Source organism: Homarus americanus, unplaced genomic scaffold, assembly GCF_018991925.1.
Source record: "Homarus americanus isolate GMGI-L3 unplaced genomic scaffold, GMGI_Hamer_2.0 scaffold30535, whole genome shotgun sequence".
In the NCBI taxonomy this organism is placed as follows: domain Eukaryota; kingdom Metazoa; phylum Arthropoda; class Malacostraca; order Decapoda; family Nephropidae; genus Homarus; species Homarus americanus.
Genome location: NW_024732440.1, coordinates 6,103,288 through 6,123,873, shown reverse-complemented (window position 1 = coordinate 6,123,873; position 20,586 = coordinate 6,103,288). Strand labels below are relative to the sequence as shown.

The 20,586-nt window shown below is 39.7% G+C and overlaps 1 protein-coding gene across 1 annotated transcript in view; it reads right to left on the bottom strand.

The window, feature by feature from the left end:
• Positions 1–662: 662 nt before the first annotated feature.
• Positions 663–20,586, bottom strand: part of LOC121868788 (zinc finger protein 423-like) — a 47,454-nt gene continuing 27,530 nt past the window's right edge. Inside the window, exons 2-7 of the mRNA XM_042369707.1 lie at positions 18,785–18,990; positions 10,478–10,620; positions 8,287–8,551; positions 7,108–7,269; positions 4,865–5,138; positions 663–4,749 (exon numbers count right to left, since the gene is read on the bottom strand). Of these exons, the coding sequence (XP_042225641.1) occupies positions 2,207–4,749; positions 4,865–5,138; positions 7,108–7,269; positions 8,287–8,551; positions 10,478–10,620; positions 18,785–18,990 (3,593 nt within the window). The 3' untranslated portion in view covers positions 663–2,206. The remainder of the gene's footprint in view (positions 4,750–4,864; positions 5,139–7,107; positions 7,270–8,286; positions 8,552–10,477; positions 10,621–18,784; positions 18,991–20,586) is intronic.

The window sequence follows — 20,586 nt, the reverse complement described above, 5'->3', positions numbered from 1 at the left end:
CTAGTTGAGGTTTATAAGCATCTCAGGGGGCACTACTCAGTTGAGTGTCCTTATTTGGAGCTGGCGGACGCTCGCCCCACAAGGGATCACAGCTCAAGATTGAAGAAGCCGCAAGTCCAGAAAACCGTGAGGGCAAACTTTTTCGGAGTGAGGGTTGTAAACTCTTGGAACAACCTACCAGAGAGTGTTGTGACGGCACCGAGTGTGAGCTCTTTCAAGAGAAGACTTAACCAACACTGGAGCGGGTTCAGGTACATTCAGGAGCCGGTGCATGCCCAGTATTTGCCAACAGTGCGTGACAGAGACGTGACCGATCGCCCGGGCGGCTAGCGAGCCGACCTTTTGGTGAAGAATATAAAGGAAAAGAGACGTGACCGATCGCCCAAGCGGCTAACAAGCCGATCAGTGGCGAAGAGGATAAAAGAAAAGATAAAAGTAATGTGGTTTCTTACATCATAATAGCATGTTTGCATAACTACTGTACAGTATTCACTTTCTTATGTTTGCAGAGGCTACAACTTTAAAAAAATTTTGATCTTATACTTTGATCATTATCCTGTAGGTCTGTCCTCCTCTGGTAATTAATACAGTATAATACAGTTTTCCTAAGCTAAAAATAATCATGTAACAGAAACATCAATTATAGTGAAATTTTATTCCACTTACTTTACAACAGGATTCCACTTGAACCATATTATTTAACAAATAAATGCACTCTTTGTTCCATAATTTGTTCACAAAGATGCCCATAAAAAAAAGTCCTTACCTATGTTTATATAAAAAAAAATCATTTTAAATAAACAACAAGATAACTTTTGGATCAAACACTTGGCATTTGTTTATAACACAGAGGTTAAAAAAATATTAATACTGTAATCTGGGCACCAAATGCTATCTTTAACTGTGACTTGGGCAACAAGAAGTCTATAAATCAGATATTTCAAAAGGTCGACTTCCTTTTTTACAAAACAGGTTAACCTTAGTGAAGAACCATACAAGTCTCAAAACATCTAACTGCCACCTTTAATGAAAAGTTGGTTCCTATGGACACTACAGGAATGAGAAGATGAAAAACATAAATATAAGTTACTATTTACACTGAATGGTAGATACCCTGTAGAACAAACATATCCATGACATTTAACAAATAGGCAACAATGTGACCAGATCCCTTCCACTAGTATGAAAAGAACACACACACACACACACACACACTACCTGTGACCTACAACTGTTAGGTGACATCACAGGTTTGACTTTGGAACTATAGTTGTTTAATTAAAGAAGTGAATGCTTCTACAGTCTCATCCTGACTTAATGCTAGCTGATCTGAAGGGACAATCAAATCATTCAAGAGAATCTAATTTTGTACTTCATTATCCTTGTCAGGTTATTCCACTGTGGAGCATAATCACATAATAAGCAACAGTAAGACATGGTCATGTGATGGTGCCACTTTGTAAGTGTTTAAGCAAACATGAAAACTAGTCATAACAAAAAATCAATTTCAGATCTGGCAACATTAAGTTATAACCACCACATGCAGCCACAATATACTGTATCTGGTTCTCTTGGCTGCACAGTAGATTGTATTGCAAGTAAAAAAAAAAATACTCAATAATAAGATGCACTTGAACCCCTAAATCAGGAACATCACATCAGTGTTGCTCAACTCATTAGCAAACAAGTATTCAATCCATTACAAATTGAGTGGATGCCTCTAACAAAACACTACTCCTCCTCACTTTAATTTGTGTAAGATGCTTTAAACCCAAAACTGATGCTCTAGCAAAAGAAAATCATAAATAAAGATGTCAAAAAGTCCTATCTGAACTTTAACAATACTAATTTGTAAATGACATGCACACAACTTCAAATGTTTTGAGCACCTGAGGTAAGCAAAGTTGCCTGGTAATACTGGTTTAGGGGTACAAAAGCAATTTTTAATCCTTGGTGGTTTTCTAAATTTAGTTATTTTCAATATGCCTTACTGCAGAATCCAACATACATGATTGAAACTAGATATTTGTCACCATGCTGCAAAGCAGCAATCAATCCGTCGCTAGTCGACTTCAAACACTTAATGAATAAACCACAAAAAGATTACTAAAGATGACAACAAACAGACCATTACTTCAACATAAAAAAAATGAAAATAAAATAATTTGCACTGGATTCCAACTGGTAAGTGTCAGGTTGTTAAGACCTACTCATCTTTAGGATCTGTCGAAGTAGTAGCATGACCATTTGTTGGACCTGCATCAGTTTCATCCCCGGTACAAACTATACAAGGTGAACCTGGTCGTGGTAATCCTGCATCAGAATTTCCATGAGTTTGAGTCAGGAGAGCTCCTCCATGCTGGGCAGATGATATGCAGGAGAGGGACGGCCGCCTTAAACTACGACGAGGCAGTTCAGGAAAACTTGAACTACACTCGCGACATCCACCATCTGAAGCTTCAGGGTGAGAGAGTGCATGGTTTTCCAGTTCAGCGCGAAAGAAGAATCGCTGATGGCAGTGGTGACAGTCATAAGGACGAGCACTTAGGCCATGTTCCACCATATGTTGTTGCAGCCGTGATGCAGTGGTAAACACTGAGGAGCACATGTAACAGGTAAAGCTACCACAACCTTCAAATGTGTGCTCTATTAAATGACACTGGAGACGGAGAGGGGTGTCAAAAGTGGCGCGGCATAAGTGACACTCGTGTACTGATCCTTCATGCAAGAGGTGAGAAGCTACATGGGCTTCTATTTCTGCTTCTGATGCAAAGCTTTCTTGACACTTGATGCACTGATAGGTACGAGAAGACGCTGTTATGGAACGACCAAAGCCTTGTTGATGCTGTTGATGGTGGGCGGCAGCATGGGCTTCAGCTTCCTCAATGGTCTCCAGCTTTAAATGACACTCGGAACACCTTAGTGATGGAGAATGTCGAGGACTGCTGCTGCTACGACTGTTGCTGTTGCTATTAGTGGTTACAGTAGAAACAGTGGCAGCAGTAGTGATAATTGAGGAATTCGATGAAGGAGGGAGTAATTCACCACTACTGAAGATACCTGATGCAATAGATGCAGCTGCAGCTGCTTGGGCAGCCTGAGCAGCATGGAAACGTGCATGGACAGTAACTTCCATGTCTGTAACTAATGTCTGTCTGCATACTACACACGGCTGAGGCAGTGGTGATGGATGATGTTCATTTTGATGGTTTGTGAATTGCTGCTCTGATGTTAAGGGCTCCCGACATACCGCACATGCACTACCAGATACTACTTTAACATGTGTGAGTTTATGTTGAGCTAAAAGAGCAGCTGATGGACACAATTCATCACAGATATTACATTTATGACGACCACCATTTCCTTGGTGTGACTTCATATGGGCTTCAAGGTCACCTCGAGATTTGCAGGCCTCACTACAATATGCACAAAACAGACTCAAAGATGCAGCTGCTACCTTAGCAGCAATGCCACCAGAACCACTCTTTATGTTGTGAGCTTGTTTCCTATGATTCAGCAAACCTGATTCAGAGGAAAATTCTGCATCACATATATCACACCGTAAATCCTTTTTCTGGGGACTACGGCGAGGCTTTGCCAAGTTCTCTGGTTGAGGTACATTACCATTAAGCTCAGAGTTGTGCTGAGTTTGCATATGTTTGTCCAAGAGGAATTCAACATAAAAGGCATCATCACAGAGAGAACACTGAAATTGGCGCTGGTGTGTGGCAACATGAGCACCCAACTCTGCCTCAGAGCTTAGAGTTAGGGTGCACAGCAAACAACGGTAAGACCCTCCAGATACACCAATAGATCCACCACCTGATATAGGGTCCCCACCAGACTGCCCTCGTCGCATATGACTTGTACGTATGTGCCCTTCAAATTCAGACTGAGACCGGAATATGAGTGAACATCGGGAACACTTGTTTATTTTACACTCATTACTGTGTTTTACAGCAAAGTGAACCTGGATTGACACTTTAGAATCAAACATCTCCTTGCATAGAGCACACCGGTAAAGATGGTGTGCATGAATGTCCATTAGGTGTTTTTGTAACTCATCTGGCTTCGAAAAAAGTTTCAGACAAGCCTGACAGCCATATTCAGTAGAAGTGATACTCAAATGGGTGGCCAGGTGAGCTTCTAATGCAGTTTCTGATGTTAATGGTAACCGGCACTCTGGGCAAGCTAGCTGCATCGCACCAGCCACTGTTGATGAAAGTTGCTCTCCTCCATCCAGATGAGATTTGAGATGCCTACGGAAAGCTTCGAAGTTTGTAAAAGGAGCATTGCACTGGCTGCAAAGTAGTGTGGAGGCAGGAAGATCTGAAGTCAAACTTTCATGACGGGACTTTTTACTTAGGTCGGTAGGTGTATCAGTAGGAGGGGAAGGTGGGCGTTTATTGAGCACTGCTGATAGTACGGGTGCAGCATGAACAAGCTTAATGTGTTCAGCTAAGGCACCTGGGTTGCTGAAGGGCAGGAGACATTGTGCACAGAAGACCCCTTCAGCAGCACGTGCCAACAGATCTGTGAAAGTGTGGGCTGTTACTACGTGTCGCTGCAAGGCTGTGACTCCCCCCACACGGGCACCACACAGCTCACAGCTGACTCCTCGTGATGATCCAGGGCCAAGCGGGGAAGCAATGGAGGTAGCTAAGCCGCTGGCTCCAAGAGATGTGCCTAAAGATGATGGCAGACCCAACATAGTGGCCATGTCTCTCACTTCACCATTCAATACAGACCCTGGAAGAGAGATCGAACATTAATATTCAGACAGGCCAATTTACTAATTACAGTACCTGTACATCAGCTCATTATAAATACAGTACAGATCATCATACATTCAGTCACAACTAACCATGAGCAGACTGCAAATGTAGTTGTAGGGCTTCTAGAGAAGGAAACCCATCTCTTGAGCAGTAAAGACAGGCTAACTTTCCCCCTACAAGTGATAGCAGGGGATTGGGCAGAGGCCTGGGAGAAGGAAGAGAAGATGGTGGGCGGGGAGATGGAGTTGAAGCTGCCGAAGACGCACCACCTATTGATGAAGCTCCAGAGCCCCCACTACGTGATGCAGGACGCTCCGTTGATACTGCATGTAACTCTTCTCCATGATAACGAGATAGGTGACGCTGCAAACACAAAGTTTAAATTGAATTTATTGAAAAAATAACATATGCTGTAGAGTACATCATATACATTATGATCTCAGTAATTTGCATCCTGTTGAACTTGCATCAAAAAAAAAAAGTCAACAGGAATTCTCTGGAGGATAATTTCTTTTTTTCCATCAATAGTTTCATCATTTATCACAACGGTTGCAACATTTTAAACTAAATAATTCATGATGTTCACATTTTTATATCCTACTTTTCCTAAGTTAATGACAGATTGCTATTCAAATTTTCATTTGATAGCCTTCAGGTGTCTCCAAGTACATTACACAAGTTTACAGGGCTGAATATAAAAAGTCCCAGGAGTCTTGATGCATGGGACTGGTGCTAAATTAAAATAAATCTTCAGTTTTTAATTCAGGAAATACAGTACTGTAAACCCAAATTAGTTAATCCTTCCAAACCATAAGCTCAGGAAGGGCCTTTGTGTTAACCAGAGGTTGAAGGCTGGAGTTAATGAAGTTCAAAAGAAGTAGACAAACTGTCAGTGAGCATCATCAGGGTTTTGGTTCCATGATCAAAAGAATTATGCACAGGTGTTACTTGTACTATTACTTTACTTTTATCCTCTTCACCACTGATCGGCTCGTTAGCCGCTTGGGCGATCGGTCACGTCTCGGTTACGCACTGTTGGCAAGTACTGGGCATGCAGCACCAGCTCCTGAATGTACCTGAAACTGTTCCAGTTTTAAAAGAGCTCACACTCGGTGCCGACACAACACTTTCTGGTAGATTGTTACAAGAGTTCACAACTCTCACTCAGAAAAAGTTTGCCCTCACAGTTTTCTGGACCTGCGGCTTCTTCAATCTTGAGCCGAGATAGAATAGCTATAGGTATTATTTCTACATTACTTAGCTAATTTAAATCTGCTCTAATGTAGCACCAGTCACACATGTCAAGGTCCTGGGAAATGATTTCCAAACCTGAACTGTGTAATATCCTTCAGTTACCAGAATAACCACAGTAGCACTGCCAAAAGGAGCATTTTTTCTTATTATTTTGTGTCACATAAAAGCTTACTGTAAAAAAAGAAAAAATGGGGGGGGGGGGGCAAATTATCAACAAAGTTTTACAGCCATTTTCCACTCTTGCATGGGTTAGCGGCAATTACCTGATGGCAGCTGTTGGGTAAAACCAGACTGGGACATCCCCTGACCACAAGCAGAAACCCAGTTACTCTACTGGCACACTGCCTAAATGTGCCAGCCCAGAAAGTGCAGCAAAGACCAGGGGATGAGCACAGCTCTGGTGACCCAATTGCCATCAGGCATGTTGAAGGAAAGTTTAAAACCCTTCCTAGTGCCAACCTAAAGGATGGCAACAGCTGGTAAGGCAGAATCACAACTCGTGATAATCAGCAACTACCCGCCTACCAAATATCATTAATAATATTTAATGTGTTGAATGTTAATGATTACTATGAACCAATTTATAAACAGAAGGAAATGGAGGCTGTCAAAAAAATGGCTGCAATTTAAGTAACTAGTTAATTTGGTTCAGTAGTGGCAGGCATGCACAAGCTAGAGGGATGACCCATTCATGACTTGTAAGTTTAAGAATCAGTTGCATTAATGAGATATTCTACCAATAAAATAATTATAGAGAATGAGACAGAGGAAACAAAGTAAGTACTGGGCATGCACTGGCTCTTGAATGTATCTGGTCATGAGAGCTCACACTCGGTACTGTCACAACACTCTCTGGCAGGTTGTTCCAAGAGGTCACAATTCTCACTCTGAAAAAGGTGGCTCTCACAGTTTTCTGGTCTTGTGGCTTCTTCAACCTTGAGCTATGATCCCTTGTGGGGCAGGTGTCTGCCAGCTACAGTAGTGTATATTCATTTTTTCTTTTGGCTATTATTACACACAATATTGTACTAAACCACTTTCCACATAATGGTTAATTCACAAAAACTATTGTACCGACCTGTAAATGGGCTTGATTTCTACAGTGTGCATGACAGATTGGGCAGCGGACAGTGATCACTGGGGACAACGTGGGCGAGGGGTCGCCAACTGGAGAAGTTGTTACATCTCTCGGTGAAGAACCCACTCCTAGCTCTATTCCCTTTGGACTTAAAAGCTGCTCCTGTAATAAAACAAAAACAAATATGGAATACAGTGCTAGAAAATAGTAAAATATTAATAGTGTAGGAAAATTAATATCTTGTTCAGAAATTTGCTTCTTCAGTGAATTGAATTGTTTAGAAAAATTAAAAGTTATGTGGACAAAATTGATCTACTACTTGGTTTTGTTATCTGTGAGGGTACTGTACTTGGAATTTAATTGAAATTTATTCTAACTATAACTCTAATGCACCTGTTTTAACTAAATTTTATCCAGTGAAGTTGACTGGTAGACAGACTAATAGACTGACTCTTGAACCTAATATCTACTGTATACTGTACATCAACCTTTATTTAATTGATGAAGATTAGTACAGCCCAGCAAAATTATTTTTCACATTTCAAGTCTTAATTTAACTGAAAGTGACAAGAATATAAGATATCGACTGTCACAAAAAATAGCGCTTTTTGTTTTCTCCACATATTTAAAGTATCTTAATTTAAAGGAAGATGATGTGGTAACCAAGTGGCATACAGTTAGTGACAAATTGAGGATTGGTGGAACTGTTACCTAGTTTGTCATGAGTACAATATGTAGGATGAAGAGGAAGTATAGTAGGATATACAATTCAGACATATGAGCAAGTGTCAAAACAGAACATTTGTTATTAAGATGATGCAGCCACAGTAAAAGAATGGGAAAGGACAAATTGGTAATTCGTGAATAGTATAATTATGAGGTGATTGAGAAGAGGAAGAGGGAAACACTAAGATAAGAGATGGCACGAAGGAAATATTAGAGGAAAGAGGAACTGCTATCCAGGAAGCCGCAGAGCACATGAATGGGAGGAGGGGATCCTGAGGATGACCCAACAGTACAAAAGTGAATGAAAGATAAAGTACAAGAAAGGATAGGGTTTTTTGCTTTTGATCCTGGCCACCATGCAGCATAATGTGAAAAATAGTCATCATGAATTTACAGCTAAAAAGCTAATGACTTTGAAATGGAATTATCATCTTCATATTACATAAGGCTTACTTTCTGAGTATCCTTTAACAAGTGATTCAGGGCTTGAGAGTGAGCATCCCCTGAAGAGTCCCTCAGGAGCTGGGTTAGAGCATGGGTTTCTCCTGGTGCTTGAGCATCCTTCAGTAGCTGGTTGAGAGCATGTGCAGTTAGTTTAGCCTTATGATTCTGCATGTGGGCAGTCAGAGCTGCGGCAGTGTTGTACCCGCGGTTGCATACAGAACATTGGTATGGTTTCTGAGTATCATGAGTCTTCTTGTGAATCTTGAGATGGTCACTGTGGAAGACAAGAGTAAACTTGATAAGAGTAAAAAACACCACAATGGAGAAGTGATTACTTACTCGGTGCCATATACAGTACAGTAAAAACACCATGACTCGGCAAATATGGGGCTCTGGCCTTGCCGAGTAATAGAATTTGCCGACTTACTGGTAATGAGCCGATACTGTACAGTATAATGAAATACAAACAGTTGTATTAAGTACTTACCATTGGCAAGGGGCAATTTCTTGATGAGCATGTAAGAGGCAGACCAACTGTATTATATACTGTATTGTGTGTGCAACACTTCACAGGCACTGTACAGTATACAGTAAATTGTTCCAACAAACTTAACACTACTGTATGTACTGTACACTTTATGCATAGCAATAACACTTCAGTTACAATAAATAATTGTGCTGACAAACTTAAGACTACAATTTATCCATAACAGTACTGTATCTGTACAGTAACACTTCACAGACACTTAATCACTGTCAGAAGGTCTACGCATGACGCGAGGTTAATGCAATCCAATGCTCACGGGGACGACACAGGCTGCTAAGCATTAGCCAGCTTGCTGAGTTCTCGCATGTGCCTCGGCTCCTACCAACTTGGCGCCAATTTGCCAAATACTCAGAAATGTAACTGTTGTCAGCCGCAGTGCCATCTTGCAAATATATATATATATATATATATATATATATATATATATATATATATATATATATATATACTATGCTAATAACAATAATGTATGTGTATGTGTGTGCAACAATGTGTGTGTGTGTGTGTGTGTGTGGGGTGCGTGCTGATTGTGTGTGTGATCAGGTTTTGTGTGTGTGTGTGTGTGTGTGTGTGTGTGTGTGTGTGTGTGTGTGTGTGTGTGTGTGTGTGTGTGTGTGATGTGTGTGTGTGTGTGTGTGTGTGTGTGTGTGTGTGTGTGTGTGTGTGTGTGTGTGTGTGTGTGTGTGTGTGTGTGTGTGTGTGTGTGTGTGTGTGTGTGTGTGTGGACGTATATATATATATATATATATATATATATATATATATATATATATATATATATATATATATAAAATTCTGATTACATATATACTGCATGTACTTTATTTAGTATACACTGTATTGCATACATAGGTTTTTTATAAATCAATGTACAAATGGTGTTTGCTGACTTCTCGGTGTGTACAATGCAGTACATCTAAAGAGGGCAATATGTTTTCACTCTCTTGTTCTGAAGTGAACTGTATATTATGTTGATTTACAGAAAATCTACATACAGTATACAGATTAACCACAAAATTTGACTCCTTCATACCTGTTCAAAATACATAAAGAATCTAATATCTACCACAGCCACCAGGATTACAACATTTGCTCAGATTACAGTACTATTGTAAATTTCATCTCAAATCGTACAGTTCCGTGGGAAAAAATTATATCTGAATGGTTCCCACTTAACTTCATTGATACTTACATAGGGAAACAACCCTCTAAACTACTCAGACCACATACTCAGCCAGCCACTGCTACAGATGCACAAAATCTTATGAAGGGTTTGAGAAAAAAGAAGAGGGAGTTACAACTAAAATTGTCCAAGGGTGACTTCATCATTCTTCTGATCTGTAAAACACATGCTAGTTATAGCCATGCCAAACACCCACCATGAAAACACTTATTATATGGCGGTTGGAAGTCTGCTGCTTGAATAATTCTCGAATTCTCAACATTCAACAGCTTGTAGGTTATTAAATCCTTCTGACAGAATGTTAATCCATTGAAAATGTGTTCGACTATTGGCAAATGCACCTGATGATTGGCAAATGCACCTGATGATTAACTCATTTTATTGTAGCGTGCCTGGGCTAGTGTAAAAGGAGGGTAATCAGTCCTCTAAGTCAAATCAGGAATGGACTTTTAAAACCTAAGGTAACTCACCTCCTAGAGAAGGCAGCCTCACAGTGACAGCACTTGTACTTCTTGTCACCGGTGTGCAGCTTGACATGTCGATCCCGGGAGCGCTTGTGCTTGAAAAGGCGTCCACAAAACTCGCAGCGAAATGGCAGCTGATCAGCATGAGTCTGTACACACAAGATACAGTCAGAAATATACAGAACATTATCTTTCCTTCCTTTCACTCACCCCATCCCAGTCTGGAAGGAATTGTGATAAGAAATTATATCTTGATAAATACCAACTACTAGTTTTACCAGAAGAGGCAAGGAGAGACAGGAGAAGAGAGAGACAGGAGAGATACTGATGGAAAAGGAAAATAAATGAGAATGAAAGATAGTGTGAATAAATAAGCAAGATAATAAAAATAGCCGATGGATGTGAGTGGTAGAGTAGAATAAGGCGGGGATATGGGGAGGAAAAAAAAGCTTGGGGAGAGAAAGTTCAGCAGAGAAGAAATAAAGATGTAAATAGAAAGGAGAAAAAGAGTACAGTACAGTACAGATGTGGTGGAAGGAGATTTACCAGGCCTGGGGAGATAAGACATTCATTTTTATAATAAGTATGAAAATTAGACCCAATAATTAGGGAAAATAAGAACATATAAATTTTTTAATATATATACTGTATACGATGTACTGTACTTTATGGATAAATTGGGGTAAACGACTAAAAAATACAAAGTGAAAACTCCATATAATGAACTAACCATTTACATTATACATTAGTCCATTAAATAGAGGTTTCTCTATAACATGAAAATTGACAGACTGAAAAATAAGGTAATAATAAATAATTAAGAAATGTAGGAGCAGTATGATGAAAAGGAAAAAAAAGTGTAGTAAATTAGCATGATACAAAGAATGAAAAGCAGAGTCTAATGTCAAAAAATGCCATAGCTACATTAATTTGTATACAGATTTAGTAAATATACTGAAGTAACTATGCTATACCATACTAATGTGACTTAAATGCTGTATGTATGTATGTTATAGTACATGCAATAAAAATCTTGTACCTGCCTGTGATAAAGCTTTCCAAATTAAAGGTGAATTGTCTGCTTTCAAGTCCATGTAAACTATATGGCATGTGATAGTACACCTCAAATGGTACTTTTGGGCTACAGTGAACTTACCAATGGCCAAATCAAGTCTGGAGAGGAAGTCTTTTTCTCATCATCATTTGGTCCTGAATCATAGTCTTTCAATTCCGAGGTTTCATCTTCTGTAGGAGTGTTGATCTTGGCATCGTCGGGGATGTTGAACACCTCAACTAGCGTACTGTCCTTTAGGATGAAGAATCTTTCAATACTGTCTGGATAATCGTCGGCGATACTCAAGGTTGGTACATCCATGGCACCTCCAATGGGCCCGAATCGATTGCTCTGTATTGGGGTGCCTTTGTTTGGTTCACGGGATGAAAATCTATTGTCGTCTGCAAAATTCAATTTTCTTTGGGCACGAAGACGAACTGTGTTTGTTCTTGATGCCTGATCTGAGGAATCCTCCGAGTACTGATTAATAAGTGGTGCAGGCACATTGGCTTCCTCTATCTGTGGCCACGAATACTCTGAAACATTCCCGAGTGTAACCACATCATAAAGATCAGCTCTTACAGCTAGATCTAAGATGTCCTCCTCCTCCTCCTCCTCACTATATTTGGTGAAGGCAAGGTTTTTAATTTTTTTCCTCTGGGATGATTTATTTAACTTTGTGGAGGCTCTACATTTCATCGATTTTGTGCCACTGTCACAATGCGAGTTCTCTGATACATGGAAACTATCCTTCATTGTCTTTGATCTACCTTTTCTCTCGTCACTGGAACAGAAATTGTTTTCAGCCAGACAACTCTTTGTTCCACTAATTGAATTGTTCAGCAAATAAGATTTACAGGAACTTTGCTCAGAATATTCCAATATGCACAGTTTTTCTATTTTGTTTAAATTACTTTCATATTCTTCAGAGTCACTGGAATGTTTTGAAAAGTTAGTTCCAACAACAGGTTTAGCTACATCCAGATGATCTTGTGAACTAAGCTCACTGAATGTGAGGGAAGTGTGTTTGTGTGTATCGAGTATGGACTCCTCAGGAAGTAAAAAATGGATGGAATTAGAGTTTTTCACAGTATCTCTTGAGACATTCATGTCACTGAACTCCTTAGCAAAGTCAGCATCCTTACCATTGGTAGTGAAGGGAAAAGAACTCCAGTTAGTTGTTTCAAAAAAGGGATTGTATGTATTTTCAGCTTCAAGTGACGTGCCTCCAATCTTCTCTGCCTTTTTAAAATTTTCAAATGTTGCTATATCTGGAATATTTTCAGATGTTCTATTAGTTAATCTATTTCTGATTTTTGGTGAATAATTTGTGCTATCATTCTCTGCTCTTTTATTTGAACCCTTGTCACTGACCAATGTTATTATGAATGGGTTAGAAGCTGAGGAGGCAGGAAGATCATTCCTCGAGTTGAATATCTGAGGAACTACAGGAACAGAACTTGATGCAATGGAAGATTTGTCAGCATTATTAACAGATGATGTTCTTTTACCCTGTATTAAATCACTGTCACCAGTACTTTGTTTTTCATTTACTTCAAGAGGGTCAATATCAACATTGATGTCCACTGTATCACTAGTGGAAAGTGAAGTATCAGAGAAATTTAACGAAACTTTAACATCCTCATCATATGAAATATCGTTGATACTGTGAGAAATACTAAAATCCTTACAAGACAAACAGCCTGAATTGGACAAAATAGTAGCATCAAAATCTAATTTGTGATCGTCTGATGAACTGATTCTATTAAGGCATCGCCCCTGTGGTCTTTTATCAGTCACAGGCTGACTGGTAAAAGAATCGTTCTGAGGGAGAGCCTTGAACCTATTTGGGCGGAGGATACACGGGGCAATCTTGTGGATGAGTTTAAAGTGAGCACCTCGCCTGACAATGGAGGAAGGTGACATGGTTCTTAGATCTGGTGAAGAGCTGCTCCCTGACCATGTGGTTTTGAATGATTGAAGAGTGTCAGGTTTCTGTTCATCAGACTGTGAACATAAAACTTCACTGCAAGGTAACATATTCTCGCCAGCAGTCTCAGGTTTTAAAATATTTTCAGTCTCAGGTATTTTTTGCAATGAGAAGGGCTTGGCCAAACCTGTTATCACTTTATTTTGAAAGGCATCGAAACTTTCAGAATTTTCACTTGGAAGTAAATCTGATAATCTTGTTTCATCAGGAATGCTCTTAAGATTTAGTATGGGGGAGGTGTAAAACTTGAGTTCCTTGATAGGGTTTGTACACGAGGCCGAGTACTGGCGAGTAAGTTTTCTACAGTTGCCTTCCTTTTTGCAGTAGTTAGTTCTGAAGCTGAAGGTTTGTTAACTTCACCTATAACCTTTTGACCTCTACGATTGTTATTTCTGTCTTCATCCTCAGAGTATTCCACCTTTGTTCCAAGACCTAAATTCAATTTTCTGATCTTTATACGTTTCTGAACTTGCAATATCCACTAACACATCATCCTCTGGTATTTGAAGGACAGGAAAGGTCTCTCTCTTCACTTCAATGTCTTGAAAATTGTTAACTTCTGATTGTGGAATAGTAGAGATTTTTTCCTGAACAAGTAGATTCAATCCAGAGAGAGACAACGGCTTCTCATTTGTATCCAGTACAGCATCTTTGGGAGCATAAATACCTACTTGGTGTACACTTTGATTTATTAATATGAGTGTCATTACTTTTTCTCTGCCTCCTAGGTACTCGAAACATTCCCTTTCGTCTTTTCTTGGGTAGAATGTAGGGATGGTATTTCTGAATCTTCCAATTTGATACATCCTTTACCACCACAGTTGACAAGTTTGACCTCACCTGCACCTGATGCAAACTTCTCATTACTATCACCAGGTTCAACATTTACACATGGCAAAGAGTCACAGTTATTTGCCAGTAATCCTCCAAAAAATTTATATTCTGTTACCTGTGTTTCCTGTTCACTCTCCATCTGATCACCAATATGATTCTTGGGAAATTTTAGAGAAATGTAGTCATGAGTTTTAGGATCCTCTTCCTGGCAGCACACGTTGACAACTTCCTCGCCAAGTTTACTGCCATCTACTGGATCCGAGAAAAATGAAGGTAGTTCATGCCTACAACCATCCTGTCTAAAAGGAGACTCCATGCACTTATTTCTTTTGAAAGGGGCACGGAGAGAGTGGTTTCCTTGAGCACGTTAGAAGAATTATTACATTCCAAAACCTCAATATTTTCTACGGCGAATTCCTGCTTACAAATGGTATCATACACATTTTCACAGGTGTGTAACTGAATTACACCTGGAACCAGTCTCTCTTGCTCAAGGTGCACAGCATTCAAATTACTATAGAGTACCTGTGACTTTTCACTGTGTCCAGCAGTGGCTCCAGTTTGTAAATCAATAGCTTCTGAAGTCTGTACATCTTTGAATATTTCTGGAACACCACAAGGTCTTATTTTAATCATTCCATTATTAATTTCCATTTGTCTTCCAGTTGTCACACCTTCACTGGCATAGTTGTTAATTTCTGTAATACTCTCGAGCTCTTCTTTCTTATCACACTCACCTACAACGTTACTTGTCAAACACTCATTTCCCTTATTCTCATAGGAGTTGTAATCGAGACGACATAGTCCAAATAACGTCCATTGTCAGACGAAGAAAACAACCGAGGAGACACATTGGCATGTAAGGGGGCGGTTGTACTGTGGATGGGATTTTTAGCCGGGGAAGGTATGTCACAGGAAAGCATGTGCTGCTGCCATGGTACACATGCAAGACATTTTGATCCAGTCTCTGTCTTACTTGACGAGGCCTTTGAAAACAAATTGACCTTGGGTGAGGATAAAAGGCTTAAACTAGTATACATTGGCAAAGGATGAGGAAACTTACATTTATGAAAATTCATGTGCTGCATTGAAGAATTGAAATGTTCTCCATCATATTGTGAAGTCCTCATATTTTCTATCTTGTCACTACTTGACTCCTTGAGAAGAGGTCTTTCCCACATGTCAGGATCACTGCATCTTTTCCTACTGCAATTTAGTTGAGGAACATGACTTGCTCGTTGAGAGTATTGTAATGCATCAGGAATGGAAGGTAAGTGAGGTGAAGATGAGGATTGAGGCAAAACAGAATACTTAGATGCTGCAGAGATCAAGTTCAGGTTTTCCTCGTGAATCGTATTACCAGTAAACTGTGATTCAGAGGGTTTTTGGTGTAATGTTCCGACTGCCGATCCACACATTATCATAGGTTACCTGATCAATTACTTCATCGAGGCGATTCTTTTTCAAATTAAACTGTGAATGAGGTTTACGAACAGCATAGGTCATTTCTCAGTTGCTTTGTTTTATTTGCTTTTTTTGATATAACGGTATTACTTTTTTTTAACTTCATTTTCCTGTTAATTTTTTTCTGTACCCTTTTCCACTTCAAGTCTTTATCTTCGTCCATATCTTTGTTCTGACCTGTTACTTTTCCTCAGTCTTCTTCTCAAAACTCTCCCTGGGTTAACTAAAATATCTCCACTGTACAGATTCCCTTCAATTGCCTCTTCATCTTTGGCCTCGAGCGAGATATTAGATGCACAACCTTTTATTACTTGGAATGCTTTGTATTTACAGTCAGTATTATCATCCATAACTGATGTTTCCTGACTGGGAGGCAGAGAGACTGAAAATTGCTTGCTAGTATGCGGTTTCATAAGACTGGTGCTACTGTACATGTCAGCTGGCAGTTGATCGAGATGCCTCAAACAGAGAACAGTGTCACTGCCTTTGACTGGTTTCTCAAACACTTTGGAGACATTCTGTCCTGCCAAAAGGTTATCACAAGTAGGGGAATAAAGTCCATTAATAGACTTTAAACTCTCACTTCCACCTGATTCTACGTCACTTGAATAATGTCCGACTTTACAATCCTCAGCTACACTGTCACAGTTACTTGCCAAGCATGATTTCTTGGTTGCTTGAGGTGAATTACAGAACATTTATATTTTGGTGTTTTGAAAATGTCATCATAATCAAAGGCTTTAGTCAGTGCAGAGGGAGACCTTCCAGGGCAGACTCTTGAGTCTAACTTTCTCAATTCCATCTCGATAAAGTGAAATACCTCTTCAAATACTGGACTGTTTTTCTGAAGAGGTTTGTGGCAAACCTCCATTTTCTTTAATTCTTTTTCAACGTAAGTGAAGACATTATCCTGCATCCACACATTAGTGCACGCCTCAACTGAAGGTTTTCTTGATTTTAGTAGTTTGTTTTCTTGTGTCGTCTCAACATTCATCCCATCTGGAGTTTGAATGTCACTACAGCTCACTTTAGATGATTCTTCATTCCTGAACGAGCAGTTAATCTTCCAAGTCGAGCTTCCTGAACCAGCATATCCATTATCTGAAGAACCAACTTCAGTCTCTGATACCTTCCAAACAGATTTTGTGTCGAGGTGAATTGAGTTTGTTTTAGGTTTTTCTCTAAAGGGCCGTCACTGTCATCTTCACTTGGTCTCCTCAGTATCGTTGGTGATCTTCCAAACCAAGTCTTCATTTTTCCTTGACACTGGTCCGAGTTTAAATCTACAGAGCCGATATCAAACAGAGGTACACTTTCAATAGCCACCCCATCCAGATCTCCTTTCTTTACTATTTTGTTTTTTTTCACTTCAAAATTTGTGACTGCCAATTCAGCTCGGTTATAATTTTGCAGTTTTGGCGAGACTGAATTATTTTCCATCAGTCCCATGTGCAACTCATTTCTGTCATTTCCTGCACACATCACATCATATAATTCCCCTGAGCACTTTATATAAGTATTGTATGCATCATCACAAGTTTCAGTACATTTCAGACTTTCATCAACTGCAACTTCTAACACTGTCACTTTCCTCAATTACTCCATCGTAAAACACAGTACTTTTCACTTGTTTGGTTCCCATACTCACATTCTGTTCCAAAACCAGCCATATCCCTTGTTGGCATTACTTTCACACTAACACCATATTGTTGAGAGACTGCGAGTAAGCAGGGAGAGGAAGCAGCAGTAGCAGGCGAGGGTACATGCAGCAACATGCAGGGTCAGGCGACAGATTCTCTCGAGTGTTTAAGCCATGCAGCTGAAATAAGTATAATAACAGTTTATAAGGTACAGGCTGCTGATTATAATGGTCTAGAGGCAATATATACACTTGGGACTATCTAGCAAAAGCCAACCTACCACTGATAACTTAGGGCCCCCAAAGATGGTCAAGCACGACTAGCATTATGATTGAGCAATCATTTGTTATGGCCACTTACGTATAAGGAGGTTGTACAATATTCAGTTAGTGTGTGTGGCAGAGTTAGACAACATGAGTGTTGAGGTTGCATGCATAGCTATTATCTTTGCTCTGGAAAGAGGAACCAAAGGGGGGAAAAGGACGTGTTTTACCCCCACCCAATTGCAGGGTTTCAATAGTGTCTCTTACTTTAACAACACAACATACATATATTGTTTCACTTGATTTTGTTTTCATTTTTGTATTATTATTATTACTACCATTGTTACATTTTCGCCCCCCTGCCGATGTGGGTCAGTGACCTGTGCCCGGGCTATAATCCTCGTAAAAAAAAAACCGCCAGGCATGATTGCACAATCGTCATGATTGACAACAAATTATCAGTGTCTGATAATCTTCAATCATTTGCGCGCTTCAATCCTACCCACACAAATGAAAATGATTATGCAATCCCAATGATTGTCAATCATGCTTGACCATCTATGGGCTTTAAATCCACATATTCCTGATAAATGCTACGAATAATTTACATGGCTGACAAAGTTACTAAGAAAGAGTATTTACATTTCACAATATATTATTTGTAACTGCTAACGAGTTTACTTGAAGCTGAGGACACTACAAATAATACGGAAACTCAGACGAGGTGAACAGCTAACCTTTTTCTGTATTGTCTAAGAAGGATTAAAGCCGGTGAAATATAAAAAACATTGAAATTGCTACGGGGGGCTACCTCGGAGGATCACAGGTAGAGGTAGATAAAGGCGCTAGGTGATAGTGATACTAATACTATAAAAACACTTGACTAAGAATTCTTCAAAAAAAGACCTAAAAGGAAAGTATACCTAAACACCCTGTACTAATACATATTCAGCAGCTACATTATAATACAAATTAAACTGAACAAATGCAACAAAGATCGAGACACAAACACACATAAAAGGTGGTGAAGATGACTGTACAGCCTGGGTAGAGGACGGATGTACACACCTGCTCGTGGCGCTTGAGGTAGGAGAGACGAGGAAATGCCCGATCACAGAAGGAACACTGGTAGGGCGTGGTCTGGGTCACGCCCACCGTGGCTGCTGCCTCCACGTCCGTCTCCGAGGCAGAAGTGGGCGTGGCAGATGATGCAGGAGAGAGGGAACCCCGCCCATCAGAGCCCACGTCCCATGATGACCCGCCCACGCTCACCTCTGCAAGATAACAACACTTACTGACCGATCTACCACAACACTTCCTGGCCGGTCTACCACAACACTTCCTGGCCGGTCTACCACAACACTTCCTGGCCGGTGTACCACAACACTACTCACCACACAAGGAACTCGATGACAGACTCGTCCCAGATTATAATAAAGAATTGGTAGATTATCCCCATTAACATTTTTTTTACGGGAATTAGCCCACCCAGGCACAGGTCAAACGACCCACAACGGAGCCTGGGGCGAAAAAAAGAACGGAAAGAAATTATAAATATAGAAAAAAAAGTTATTCTGTACTAATCTACACCACAAAGATGCCGGAAAACCAGCTTTTTAAAGTGAGAGATTGAAGAGCAAGGAAACACAGAAGAAGGCAGAGCATACCACAGTCTGGAATATTATGAAAAAACAGACCGGTAGTACTGTACGGATCACAAAGTTGGGCATCAAGGAACAAGACAAAATTAACCGAAAGAAGAGCTCAGCATGGGTGATGAACCAGGACGGGAAATACTATTTTGCCACTGGTGCGAAGGTCAGGTCAAATCTTGTGACCAACGAACTAACAGGACACGGAGCTATTTATCCCCTGAGCAAGAGGGAAGAGAGAGAAGGCTGATTCGAGACAGCTACAGAGAGCTAAGTGTAAAGGTTTATAACCATTGCGTTATAAGAAACACAACCAGAATAACACGCGGCCCAGTTTTCATTCTCAGAAGATTCCCACCACCACTAGTCCTCTTAACTATATGCGTTAAAATGAACCTTACTGGCTGACTTCACCCGAACCACAAAAAAGCCCAAAAATAACCCAAAAATTACAATGATTACCTCAATTTTATACGATCCCTTTACATCAGACAGGGAACAGAATTAACGTTAATATGTCTAATAAAATGAAAATAATCTGGCTTAAGTCATTGTCTAAGTGTAGTTGTGAAGCAATTTTGAACATATTTTGGGTTTCAGCAGCTGTAGTGAGTCAGCTACGTTCTCCAGTTATAAGAAATAATAGCAGTACGAAGGTAGGGGAAGGTGGTAAGGGAAGGTAGGGGAAGGTGGTAAGGGAAGGTAGTAAGGTACATAGATATAGTAACACTAGAGAAACAAGAATCTGAAGGAATGGTAAACACATTTTTCTGTACAAATTTAAGTTATGTTGTAGGCGTTTTCTTGTCGGGATTTATTGGTCCGTAGGTGGGGTTAGATTAGGCTAGAGTCTGTTACCCTTGTATTAATTTACCAATAAACTAACTAAGAAGTAGAGTTGGCCAAATATTACAAAAATAAATCTATCAACACCATTAATTACATAAGTTACACAGATAAAAATGACAAATATATATAATTATTAGCGCGAACTGGAAGAATTAAAAATACATATAAGTAAATTTGAAACCCCAAATATAATTTACAACTAATAAGATGTTGATTTTAAATAATAAATTGTAGTGTAGTTAGTTACCGGTACTTGAAAACCTATTGAAACACAGATCATGTCAGAACTACCTCAGACTGTAAACTTTAAGTACCTCACAATTACCTCAATTAAACTGTAATGTAACATCATTAGTAATACTAAAACTC